Source organism: Amborella trichopoda, chromosome 1 (genome assembly GCF_054954075.1).
Source record: "Amborella trichopoda isolate Santa Cruz 75 chromosome 1, AtrichopodaSantaCruz75HAP2 v2.0, whole genome shotgun sequence".
In the NCBI taxonomy this organism is placed as follows: Eukaryota; Viridiplantae; Streptophyta; class Magnoliopsida; order Amborellales; family Amborellaceae; genus Amborella; species Amborella trichopoda.
The window spans coordinates 56610928-56624212 of record NC_142336.1 but is presented as its reverse complement, the minus strand read 5'-3'; the positions used below and the strand labels follow the sequence as shown (position 1 = coordinate 56624212).

Sequence of the window (13285 nt, the reverse complement as noted above, 5' to 3'; positions counted from 1 at the left end):
GAAGCATATTGTACTTGGTCCTCACTCCCTATGTATATTTTTTAGACAAGAGTAGATTATTTTATTAGATCAAAAGGACCATACATGTAGAGGAGAATTACAATAAATTCAGAGAAACAACTAAAGGATCAAATAGAGCCCTTTTCTTAGCAAGATCATCTTGCGACACAATTTGCTTCTCTATCAACAAGTCTGAAGGTAAATACTTCTGCCAACAATAAGGTCCATGATTTCCAGCCATAAAAACCTTAGCCTCCATGGTAGTGTGGAACTACAATGGCACCAATCGATAACATTTTTAGAGTCCCCTTCAAGAAGGGGAGAATTCTCAAGCTTCTTATCCTTCCATATTTTCCAATTCAGCATGGTTTGTTGTTGTCTCTCCACATGGTGAGATAAAAGAAAATAGGACATTACCACCAGAATCCCTACAAACACCACCGACACCCACCCTTCCTGGATTTCCCAAAGAAGATCCATCAACGTTCAATTTAAAATAATCACTCGGTGGTGGGTGGAGACCATCTACAATGTGGTCTTACCTTAAGAAACCTTAAAGATGCCAAGTGATGGATATTGAATTCCACATCCAAACGAGATACACCCCAACCTTCCTTGGTCACCCTAAACCAAGTCCATGTACAACTGGATGATGGAGATCAAACCGAGGTAGAACTCGGATGCACATTGTGCCTCTTTTTGTGGTTCAATCTCAACCATCCTTTCACAATAGGTGAACGCCCATAAGAAAGGAAAGCATGCTACATAATGTTCCGTACAATATACCCTCTCTCTTTGTTTGGCACAAATACGAGTAGTTTATCGGTTCACAGTCGTTGTCGCCCTTTTGTAATTGTAATTACCATCTGATACATTGTGATGAGAATGAAGGGACTGCAATTTCAAGAGGTTTTCTAAAGAAAGAGAGGGTGTGGGGAAGAGAATTAGGAATTTGGGGCATGAGGGAAGCGAGAGGGCGAGAGAGATGACTAGGAATTGGGCCAACATGTAACCAGTGCAGAATTCCAAGAATCGGATCGAGAGTTCATCCCAATCATAAAAACCTGGTGATCTAGACTGAGAATCGCAAATCGAAATCATATTTAGTAGCTCCCCCCATATACTGTTCTTTAAGAAGACCTTTTATTATCATTATTTTTAATGTGTGTGGCAATACAAATCCTTGTTCTATGATGCATGCTCTATCAAGAGAAATTCATGATTGTGCTACCTGCAACTCAAGAGATTTTATACAATAAGGCCATTTATCTTTGACATAAAGAGGTCACCTAAAACTCTCTGATGTAAAATCTGATTACTTGGAATATGTCATAAAGTTCGAAAAAAAAATATATCAACCCAAATTCACATCTAATAATTGAGATTAATTGTGAATGGTCTCATTATATACTTTTCTCCAAATATAATAATTTTTTATACTTAGTAATAACGAGTCCCGTGGCTTATGCAAACACCATGAGCCCCATCTTTTCATTAAATTTTCACCACCTAGATCTTCCGACAAATCCAGTTTTTCTTGTACAGGATATGAGGAGTCTAAAGTCATTCTAACGCATTTCAACCCCCAGAATGGACCCAGAGCTACCAAATTGGTACAGTATCTTATCGATCTAGTCGAATGGGCGATTCAAATCTCATGCCAAGATGGGGCATTTTAGGCCTCCAAATGCTTTTCTGATTCATTATTTTGATAGTGGGATTCAATAGAATTAGTAATTCTCAGTCACCGCATTTATTTTCTATGTTATGAGGTTAAACGAATTTTAGGACTTATTTGCAGCATTTTCCCAACAAGAAGGAATGAACAGAGGCAAATCGTGCCCGGCCTCGGCTCTAAAAAAAAATTCTCGGGTGTGTGTGAGAGAGAGAGAGTGCAACGCACCACATAAAACCCAAAAACCAAAACAATGAAAGCCGCAGTCCTAATCTCCTAATACTCGCATAAAAATAACAATTACTTAAACAAGATCCGGAAGATCATGGACTTTAAACAGCTACTTGTTTGAAACAAAAATGAACTTTTTTTTGGTAGTAAAAACTAACCTTTTTTTTTTTTTTTGGTACTTCATCGGAAAAAGATTCTTGTAGTAGGAATAGATCAAGACATCCAAGTTATGACGACCTGTGCCACTCTGATCACCTAGCCTTGAGCCCCAGAACAAAGATTAAACTTGAGGGCAAGTAACAAAGGAACCCAAAAGAGTCAAACTCTCTTAAAATTCCCGACCGAATGCCGGTGAAAGAAAGAAATATCCCCAATGGCAAACACAAAGACTACCAGCTGGATGCCAAAATCTAATAAATTCCATGCCGAAACCAAGGACACCGCCACTGTTTGAGGAAGGGAGGAGGAGATAGAGATATTCATATTGTTTGCCATAGAGAAAATGAGAGAAAGGCCTTTTCTCATCACAATCAGAGGGAAGGCCCACACTGCCTCCCTTAGCAATAAGAGAGAGAGAGAGAAAGAGAGGCCCACACGGTCTCCTTTAGCAAGAAGAGAGAGAGAGGCCCACACTGTCTCCTTTAGAGAGAGAGAGAGAGAGAGGAAGTTGTAATTCCCTAAAATTTTAGGCCTAGAAATTTTATAGAATTTTATATAATATGAAAATACCCAAATAACAAGACTTTTATTACTGAGAGTAAAAGCAACAACGATAGAGATAGGGTGACTCCAAATAGCAGAGAAAAGCAACCATTAATGTAATACAAAGAGTAAAAAAATGTCACAAATATAACAAGATTAGTTATCCAAGGGCTTCCATTAACTTTGAGATAGAAACTCAAATTTTAATCCTCAGATAGGGAGACCCACATCACATATATATAACCCATATATTGCATAAAGATACAAATAGAATCCCTTCCCTACAACTACAACACTAAAGTCACAACCTGGAACCAAGAACCAGTAGAGATACCACTGAGCCAGTAAATACCAGAAACCAGCAGTCCTATATATAGAGCAAAAGAGGAAGATGGAAGAGAGATAAATAAGAAAGATAAAACGAGATAATTAGATACATACTTTGTTGGTGAGGGGCTGCGACATGCAACTTGTGGACGCGTGTCAAGTTCAGTGTGAAATCAGCAGCCCTATATATAGAGAGACGGGAAGTAAGGGGGAACAGTCAGATGCATACCACTTTTACTACTCGGTAATTATATGAATGCTTGTGAGGGCTAGTTTGTTGTCAGGTGCAGACACAGGCAGCTAGAGAGAGATGATTGTGGGGAGAAAGGAGCTAGTTGAGTCACTGGTAACATGCATACACGAGAGAGACACGGGAGAAGGAAGAAAACAAAAAGAGAAAGGGGCGGGGGAGTTTTTAGGTATTCAAACACATGAGCAGTCCAATACATACTCAGGGAAGCTAGTCGAGGTCATGCTGCTGTGAAAAGCAGGAAACACAACACACAAAGCACAAACGACAAAGAGAGGGGAGAGAGAGAGAGAGAGAGAGAGAGAGAGAGAGAGAGAGAGAGAGAGAGAAGGTATGCATACTCAGGGGCCACGCTAGTCGGCAGTGAGGGGCTGGGCCAGGCAGCAGCGGAAACGAGCCTTGCGCACGTTTGTGAGGATCTCATTTTGGGCATTTTCAAGCATCCTCACCACCTCAGAGAATGGGGGCCTTGCATCAGGATTTGCATCCCAGCAACGTGTCATGATCTCACCCAAGGCAGGGAGGCAATCCGAGGGGACAGTGGGCCTAACCCCTTTGTTCACCACCGCAAAGGCGGCCTGAACTGCGCTCATGTTTTGGAAGGGCAGTAGGCCTGTTATAAGCTCCCAAAGCACGATGCCAAAGCTGTATACATCCACCTTCTGGGTGTAGGGTCGATGTTGAATCATTTCTCTGCAAAATAAGGCATATGCATATGCGTTCAAGGAACTCGCAAGGAAGCAGAATTTGTATGAGTTCAGTAATATTTAAACTATTAGTGGAAATTGAGACTGTAGCAATCACACTCCCTATCTAGAATATGTGATATCATGCACAAGTCTCTCTCTGTCACTCCCTGGCTCCCTTCCTCACTCCGTCATACACATTAGCCCTACAGTAAACCAGCAGAGGATTCGAGCCCCAACCTGCAAACCATTTGGCGCTGGAGAAGCTGGTAGGTCAGAGTGCCATATGAATGCTAGCCACTAAAAGGACATATGTTTAAAAGTTGGAAACAGTATTATATTTGATTGGATTTTCTGTATTGGTCTAAATAGGGTACCCTACGGTTTAGATACATCAGACTTAAGCTTTTTATAAATAGACCGAAGTAGGCAAAGCTTTCATAAATACTGAATTGTGGCTTCCAATCCAAAGACAAAGCACAACCAGAAGAAGAGTAGCAACCGAACAACAGGAAATGGCACCAATAAAACAACCCAACTAGCAAAGAAGTTGACACTAGAGATGATCAGGCAAATGAAGAAAAGTAAGAGAGGTGATAAATGTGATATCAAGTTAGGTCTTTGTATAACTAGCATTGCATTATGCTTACCTTTACACCTATGTAGAGAAAAAAATGGAAGCAAAATAGGTGGAAAAACAGCCTAAGCTACATCAAAACTAAAGTTTGTAGATCTCCAACCAACAAACTCAATCGTCTCAAATACCACCTTCATCTCAACATATATTTGGGAGCATTTGCTGGAAAAGCATTATATGTTGGTGATTGGGACCACAATTAGGAGACGATCAATACAAAAAAGGGTCAACAGCATTCTTAGGTTATGCTGCGAACACGAAGTTGATGATATCTATATACGCATGGCCTAATGAAGTGTTTATAGCATTTTCTGGTTATGACTCAGGGGCAATGTTAATGACATCTTTATGTACAATCAACAACAAAAGAATCTCAATAATTGCCAAACCTAGTGTTGGATATGGTGATATCCCAAATCACTCCCATAAAGTAATCCCATATGATATGGGATTGATATTGTTATTGATTTTGACAAGTTTCCTAAGTTAGATGTGATAACCACTACATGTCATTAGGATTCTTGGTTATATTTTAAGTCCAAGACATATGTGACATCTATGGGATTCCTATATAGTATGGAATTCATAACCCTATACATATAAAATGAGAGAGGAACAAATAGGTGTGCCTCATTTCGGTCATCATATGGGAAAGGTAGCAACCTAGAGAGAGAAAATCTCCGTCGGTGTCTCCTACAGAGTTTGGTTTATTTAGACAAGTGGTTTCCATGGATATTTTGAGTGGTTTCGTCTTTCGTGAGTAAAAGCCTTGGTTGCTCTCAAGGTTCTCTTCTTGGATAGTGGTTCAAATGCAACATAGAGATGTGAGATTGATAGGGGATGTTGATCAGAAAAGCTGGTCTAAAAGGAATGCTTGATTAGATTTTGTTGAGGATTAGAGATGTAACTATATGTCACCTTGCATTGGACTCATTTATGGCTTTTTCTAAAGGGATCACCTTGCCCGTTAGGGTTCTGGTAGCTCCCAATTTTTGTAAGGGACACTAGACCCTACACTTGTACACACAATCTTACTTCAATGAAACAGTTAACTTTATAAAAAAAAAAACTATATGTCACAAAATCTGTATGTAACTCTCGCTAGTATAGTAAATTCCAGTTTATCATACTCGTGGATATAGCCCCCTTGGGGTGAACCACGAATATCTTTGTGTGTGTGTGTGTACGTGCATGTAACCCTCATCGGTATAGTGGATTTTACTTTGTCATGCCCATCGATCTAGCCCCTTGGGTGAACTACATAAATCTTTGTCTTCATGTGGTGCGCACGTTTTATGCTTTATTTCTCTTATTATGGTTGATTGGTTTCTTCTCTCGCCTATTTTGTTCATAACCTATTAGGTACACAATTCTAGTTGGATCCAACTTTTGGTGTTCCTAATTCCACATCCAAGGGGGTTCTTGAATCCCAACGAGTGGTATCAGAGCCAGATTACTTGAAAACCTAGCAAGTCAAGGAGTTTCCATATTTTGTGGAAAATCACGTGATCTTTCATGCTGGTTGTCATTTCCTTAATGTATAAGATATGCAATGAGGTTCTAAGTAAGGGATGAGGGAAATATCATGTTAAGCTATGGGATGTTGATGTTATTTAACTCCTTAAAGGAATGGGAGAAGAGATAAGGCTTACCTAGGAGTGTTTTTAGGTTTCCTCTTTATAAAAAGGTACTTTGTAGAGAGAGAATGTGAGCGCATGAAAGAGAGAAAGAAAGGGTGAGTTCTTGTAGTCCTTTGGGTGGGCGTTCTAGAGAGAGATACCCCATTTTAAGGCTTGTGAGAGAGAGTTTGAAAACCCTTGTATGCTCCACGCTTGCATGGTGTTTTTCTGATTAGTGAAATAAATTTGTAACCCTATTGATGTAGGCAATTGCCGAATCACGTAAATCTTGGTATTTCACTTTTTTTAATTTTTTGCACTAGGTATGTATTCACTTTTTTTAATTTTTTGCACTATTTTGCTTTCCCTTTATTTTTGCCTAAACCTTGGTTTTTATCCTCTACAACTAGCTCGTGAAAGGAACAAAAGTGGCCAAGCTCTAGCATGAGCATGCATATTAACACAGCATCACCTAAGCTTGACAATGGCTCTCAAGCCTACCTCTATGGGATATGACGAGAATTTATCGGTCAACCGCGGTATACACTCTAACCAAAAACATCATCCCAAAACCACCACTTTAGTGCAAAAAATCTAGAACAACTCAACTTTGTGAATAGAATCCTAAAAGCCACACTGTTCCAAAGGCAATAATATGAAAATAAATATATGTTAATTAGGAAAGCACCTTGAATACGACCACAATTCATATTTAATAAGAATAAAAAATTAAAGGAAAACAAGTACAGACCTACAAAATTGTGAACACAAGATGGAATTTGGTTGCTCCCTGAGCACTGACTCGCCTTCTAACAACAGTTGGATGTCCATTTGACTCAACAAAACCAGAGCTTTTAAATATCATACATTGTGAGGAATTAGTCCAAAGGGGGTGACGGAAGACTCAATTTAAAACACAAACAACCAGATATTTTACATAAATGGCCTTAATGTCTCCCCAAGGCTTTCAACCTATCAATGAGTGCCTTTTTCCTGCATGTAGAGGGGTGCTCCCAGAGGCTTTCTCACTAGTCTTGAAGACATTAAGGTTGTTCACCACAAATGTAACCTATCTAATAAGCTATCAGCAACCCACCTCAAGCATTTCAGTAGAATGCAAGACACATGTAGGCATGCTCAAGACTTAATTGAGGATACCCCATATGAGGGATTATCACAGTAGCAGCAACAGTATAGTAACAACAACTACAACAAGAATAATAAAACAAAAGCAGCAACAACAACAACAACAATAATAATAAACATATTTTATACTAGGGTAGCATATGCACTCCTTAAACCGATGCTATCTTTATGATTCGCATGAAAAGTGCTCCCCACCATCAAGCACTCACAAATGCATCATTGAAGTTTCAAGTAAGATCCAAATTAAATAAGATAGAAGGAAATACAAAATGTAGAGGGATAAAAAATATAGAAAGCACCTCAAACAGAACAATAATATCGCTCTCCATAAAATTAAGGAAGCCATCTAGAAAAGAAATAAATTTTCATGCTAATGAAAATATAACTAAAATCTAACAATGCAATTAGACAATTATTATTTCTTAGCCATGCATTACTCTGAGTACATACTAATCTAAGATAATGCTCTCAAGCTGGCTAATGTCATACAAGTATGTCTGTACGGTTGAGTGGAAATTACATACAATAGGTTCACTCACTGAAAGAGTAACATGATCTAAAATTTGGGCATCAGTTAAATTTATGGCATTCTCATGAAACAAGTGTAAATGCTTTGGATTGCAGCAAGGATAAGGCACTCAATGGCACTTATCAGGTGAAAGATGATTTCAGAAGGCAACATGAGCAAGTCACCCAAGACAATCTAAACAAACAACTTGCAAATGAAATGGTACTAGCTAAATATGCCTGTGTTGCACGACCTCACGAGTCATGATACCATTAATAGTTGAATCTCTCTCTCCCTACCTTTGTTTCACTTAAACTATAAACGCACTTAAATTATCTCCTCTAAGAAAGGAGGTTTTCTTTCTAAAGTCTCCACAGACACATAAAAAGAATTTGGGTTCTCCTCTCGCCTGCAAGATCTTACATTACAAGTCAACTCTGTAAATACCCCTAGTCCATCTTAAAATAGATCTTATCTTAGATGGAAAGATGAATAATCATCATCATCACAATCAGGATTCATGAAATAAATGGATAATAATATCCTTAAATACAACTATAAATAGGAACATAACTTGCAAATAGGAATCCCACCTCATCCATATTAGCTATTAGCAAGAGATAGATATTAGGAACGTCCCCCAATGTGTTACCCCAAACTTTCTTAGTAGGATGCCTATCTTATACTCTCTCTCATTAGGCCACACATCAAGTTGATTGCCATGTATCCTACCCTTAACCATGGCATAATATATACAGAATACATTATGATACCTGCAGCATGTCCATAACAGTATCTATCAGAAATATGGCACAACACTACAAACTGCAGTGCGATATTTATCTTGGGGAGGTGGAAGAGGTAGAACCAAGGTTTTAAAACTCAGCAGAGTCGACTTGCACTCGGCCGAGTTACTCATACTCGGTATCTTCCTCAGCCAAGTCTCGGGTGCAAACTTGAACATATAAATATAAAAAAATAAGAATTATAAAATTACTAAATAAATGGATCGATACCTTATTATATAATTTTGACATTTTTCTTATTCTATGTTTCTATTTTCTCCCTTTTTTGGATTTTCCCCAATTTTTTCCAGCAAAAATTCATTTTTTTCCAAATCAATCCTTTATATAGTCTTTTCCATCTTTTTCAACTTTTAATGTTGTTTATATTTCAGTTTGCCTTTTACAATTTTTTACTTCTAACAAAGTTTTTATAAATTTTTCAAATTTTTAGCCCTTTTTGGGCTTTGTACATGACTTGGGCGAGTCCACTTGGATTCGCCTGGCTTACTCAGCTCAGGCAAGAAGCATGTCTTAAGCCTGCACCAAGGTTTTGCACCCTGGATAGAACAAATAGTCCAGACTAGTCTTAACCAAATATAGCTCGCCGTTCCCACCTAACCTCAAGTCAATTAATTCTTTCAGCTAACACAACAACAAAAATTGCAAATGCAAATACACATGAGAAAAAAGCGAAGCTACCTCATGGAGTAGTTGAATCAAGGTAATAACTAACTCCAATCTCTGAAACTTACCCAATCTAGTATGGGATGGGGATCTTATTTCACTACTTTATGTGCAACAACTCAACCATGCACTTCTACTCAAAGTGGACTCCCGTCTACATAAACAATAACAAACAAAAATGTATCTGGATTTCGGTTATGTGTCGCTCTATGCAGTTACTAGTTTTGGTTTAGCTGAGTGGTGGTCTTGTGTTTCATCCCGATTTGCTTAGCTTGTTATGTAGTAATGAGATGCCATATTAATGGACTATTCTTATTCTGTTCAATATTTTTGTCTTATCGACTATAACCAAGAAAGGGAAAGTCCATTAGCCACATGCACAGAGATATATCAGAACATGCAACACAAATGGCCAAACGGAGGAAAGGATGGACAACAGATAAATGATTAATAAAGTAGTCCATGTGTCAAGAGGCCATGACAACAAACACATCCAGTAACCAGTTTCAAAATTCCAACTTGTGTAACAATAAATGGAGAAAAATCTGAACGGAAAATCCAAAAATATAAACAGGAGGTCGATTAGGAGAACATTAAGCAGCCCATGGAAATAACTTAGACCTAAAGTCCAAAGGAATATGCATATCCAGATTAGTAGACAAACTAGAACCGGACCACTCCGAATCACATTACTGCAACTCCTAAAAAATATAAAATCACTGCCTATGGATTCGATATGGTAATGGACATTAATTGTCATAAACAGAACTTAGGCAATAACAGGGATAGAATGGCAAAGTATGAATACTGTACAGAAGGCTATTAAAAAGTGGTTTCTAAGTCATTGACAGACGATTGGGTTGAATAAATATTGGAGAATACAGAGAAATGCAATCTTATGACATGTAAAATCTTGTTGCAAACTACTTGTAATGGCATATTACATATAACTGCTAAGATAGATGACTACATCCGCACACATTACACCCAGCCAAGATATTGTATTTTCTTATATCAATTTAAGCATGCAGCATCTCAAATCTATAATGCAATCAGAGTTTTAAGGGAAAAAAGAAACACTTGAATTTGCAAGCAATACTCCAATTCCAGGATGAAGTGAGCAACCTACCACCGAGTCCCACCCTTCATTATTGTTCAAGATACATTGAGTTAAAATAAGAAAACGCCAATATAAAAGGCAAGGCTTCATGTAAAGGACTAAACTTGACATTTTTTAAGGATAGTTAACCAAATCAAACCAAACTTGCCATTTGTAATATAAATAAATAAAATTAAAATATAACTAAAAATAAATAAAAAAGAACCCACATATAAGCATCATACACAACAGACAAATAAAGAAATTTGAAGATACTTACGGTGCCATCCATCTATATGTGCCAGTTTCAGGAGTCATCCCCTCTGTTTGCACCTCGATTCTTGCCACCCCAAAATCCGCGATCTTTATTGACCTGTCGGTGGCTATCAACAAATTATCGGACTTGAGATCCCTGTGTATGAACCCAAGTCCATGAACATACTCCATTCCTCTAGCAACATCCAAAGCCTGCTTAACTGCAAGTTTTAAAGGCACCGACCGATTCTGCCTCCTCGTCAAGAATTGCCTGACCGACCCACCCTTTGCATACTCTGTAACTATACACCAGAGCACTGGCTTTCTACAAGCCCCAATAAACCTCACAATATTTGGGTGTTTTAAAGTGGCGAGCATCATGACTTCTTGAGCAAATTGTTGCTCCATGAACTGGCTCTTCTCAGGGCTATTCTCAGGCCTCTCTAAGATCTTTATTGCAACATCTTCCCCATTATAAGTGCCCTTATAGAGCTTCCCAAAAGCCCCTTGAGCAAAGGCCATCTCAATATGGAGATTCCTCAAATTGATGGTCCATTCATCATAGTGCTCAAGCCCTTCTGTTGGGTATCTATTGTCCATTAGAGCTTGAACTAAGGCATCGTCCCCACGCGTATGGGAAGCTGTATTGGGTTGGAGCACACTGTGACCAACTGAATAGCCATTAGTCATGGTTCTTATGCCTTCATGCATGCGCATCATGGGTTGTGAATCTGTTGAGCCCACACTACTCTCAACCATGATGCTTTCTCCACCACCAGTACTGGTTTGTAAGCTCCCAACACTGTCAACTGACATATCAGACACATACCCAATTCTCTTGTACCCATCAGTGAATCCATAGAAATTGTCATCGTTGTGGCCTATACCAGTGAATTTTGCCCCCTCCACCATTTTTGCAGCTCAAAAACTAAGAATCAACTGATGTACTCTTGCTTCATGTGTTGTGCTGTAGCCAGAGACCTCTAAAAAGCCAGAAACTTTTGGGATAATATTATACCGAAACCCAAAAATAGAAAAAGGTCATAGAATCAATTGGGTTTTGGAACCAGGCCACTGAATTGATTTTGCTAATTCAGAAACCTCAGCAAAAAACCCAGATTCCAGATAAGTAGGTAGCGTTCAGACACTCAAACGCTTCCAGATTAGAAACACCAAAAAGCTCCAAAAATCCACTAAATATTACGGTAAAAAACTCTTCAGTTTCATGTTCCTCTAGCTAGTTCAGGCCACTCAATTGCAATGGTCTAAAGACAACAAAAACCTCGAGCTTGGCCCAAAGAACAGTAATTAAATTAAAATTCCAAATACAACAAAAAAAACCCTAATTCTGTCCCGACAACAGCTGATTCTGTACCCCTGACTCCCAGAAAACCTAAATCCCTGATCTGCAACCAGTCACCCTGTCAATTCCCTCACAAATATCAAAACAAATGACCCTTGAATGGGGACCCTACTACTCAAAACGCAACAAAAATCACTAACTTTTACACCACACAAAACCCTAACCCCTAGAACTCCACAAACCTATGATCTGCAACTCCTTCCCCGCTCTGAAAACCTAACCCAAGAATTTCACAAATCCCTGATCCTCGGCTTGTTCCCCACTCCAAAGCAGTCAACCGTAGAATTTAACGAATCCCGGATTCCCACCTGTTACCCATCAATACAACCCCAAATTTCCACTACTAATAAACAGTAAATGATCTCATAAAACCCTAGATTTTCAGGACCATCACAGCTCCCGCTCTACTGCACCAAATCGCCCAAAAAGTAACTCGATCGATAGGGCATCTCAATCTGAACGCAAATATAATGGAAGTAAGAGAGATGAAGCGATCGAGAGAAGAGATCGACTTACCAAACGCCGGTCGAAAATGGCGGTCTCTGCAAAAGCTAAGGCGAAGACCAGAGAGTCATCGCCTCTTTGTTCTTGCACTGGTTTTTTATCTGGACCCAAATTTAATATAAATAATTATTTTTTTTGGGTGCATTTTCCCTTTTTTTTCCTTTTTTCCTTCTTTTTCATCTATAGAGGGGAATTTTCCGGTTCTCTTTCGTCATTTCTCTACTAATATTTTTTTATGGAATTACTTATTGATTTTGGTCGTTGATTTATCCAATGTTTTTGTATTAGGGTTGGAAATACTTTGCTTTAAACAATGTTGACTCTTTTGTTCGTTTAGAAAACGGCAGTCTCTTTGAAGATAAATGACTAAATCAACCTTGGTCCATAGTAAATAGCAAGTGTGCCCCTTTGGACATTTTAATAAAATTGTAACGAATATCTCTCTCACTTTTCTATTTTTTTTTAAAGATTGTGTATTATGATTTATTTATTTTTAATTACACATAGATTATTCCAGTTAATTGGAGTAGTAGGATTGAAAAAAGAAAAGGGGAAGGCCAAAAAAGATGTGGTTAAAGGTAGTGTGAAAAAATATAGAGATTTATGGTTTTACCGAGTATAGCCTTGAACAACTTTAAATAGAGCAGAATGGTATATCAGAATTAGTGTAGTCGATCGTGATTAATTGGAAACAGTTATGATGATGTTGACATATAGATTATATTGGATGAAAAATTCAATAAAAGAAATTGTGTCACAACCTTATAAAAAATTTATTTTAGATTTTGTACCCAAACAATAAAACATCCTCAAT

At 38.3% G+C, this 13285-nt stretch overlaps 1 protein-coding gene across 1 annotated transcript; it reads right to left on the bottom strand.

Annotated features, from left to right (window-relative positions):
• Nucleotides 1-2702: 2702 nt before the first annotated feature.
• Nucleotides 2703-12562, bottom strand: LOC18440796 (serine/threonine-protein kinase STY13). The gene is made up of 3 exons (XM_006850934.4): nt 10630-12562; nt 3527-3878; nt 2703-3117 (listed from the first exon to the last, which is right to left on the bottom strand). Exons 1-2 carry the CDS (start codon nt 11514-11516, stop codon nt 3539-3541), a joined length of 1227 nt encoding a protein of 408 aa, XP_006850997.1. The 5' UTR covers nt 11517-12562; the 3' UTR covers nt 2703-3117; nt 3527-3538.
• Nucleotides 12563-13285: the final 723 nt, after the last annotated feature.

Coding starts and splice junctions, on each gene's coding strand:
- LOC18440796 (XM_006850934.4), bottom strand. CDS start 11,516: ATGGTGGAGGGGGCAAAATTCACTGGTATAGGCCACAACGATGACAAT. Junction 3,879..10,629: donor ACATATAGATGGATGGCACC/GTAAGTATCTTC, acceptor CTTATTTTGCAG/AGAAATGATTCAACATCGAC.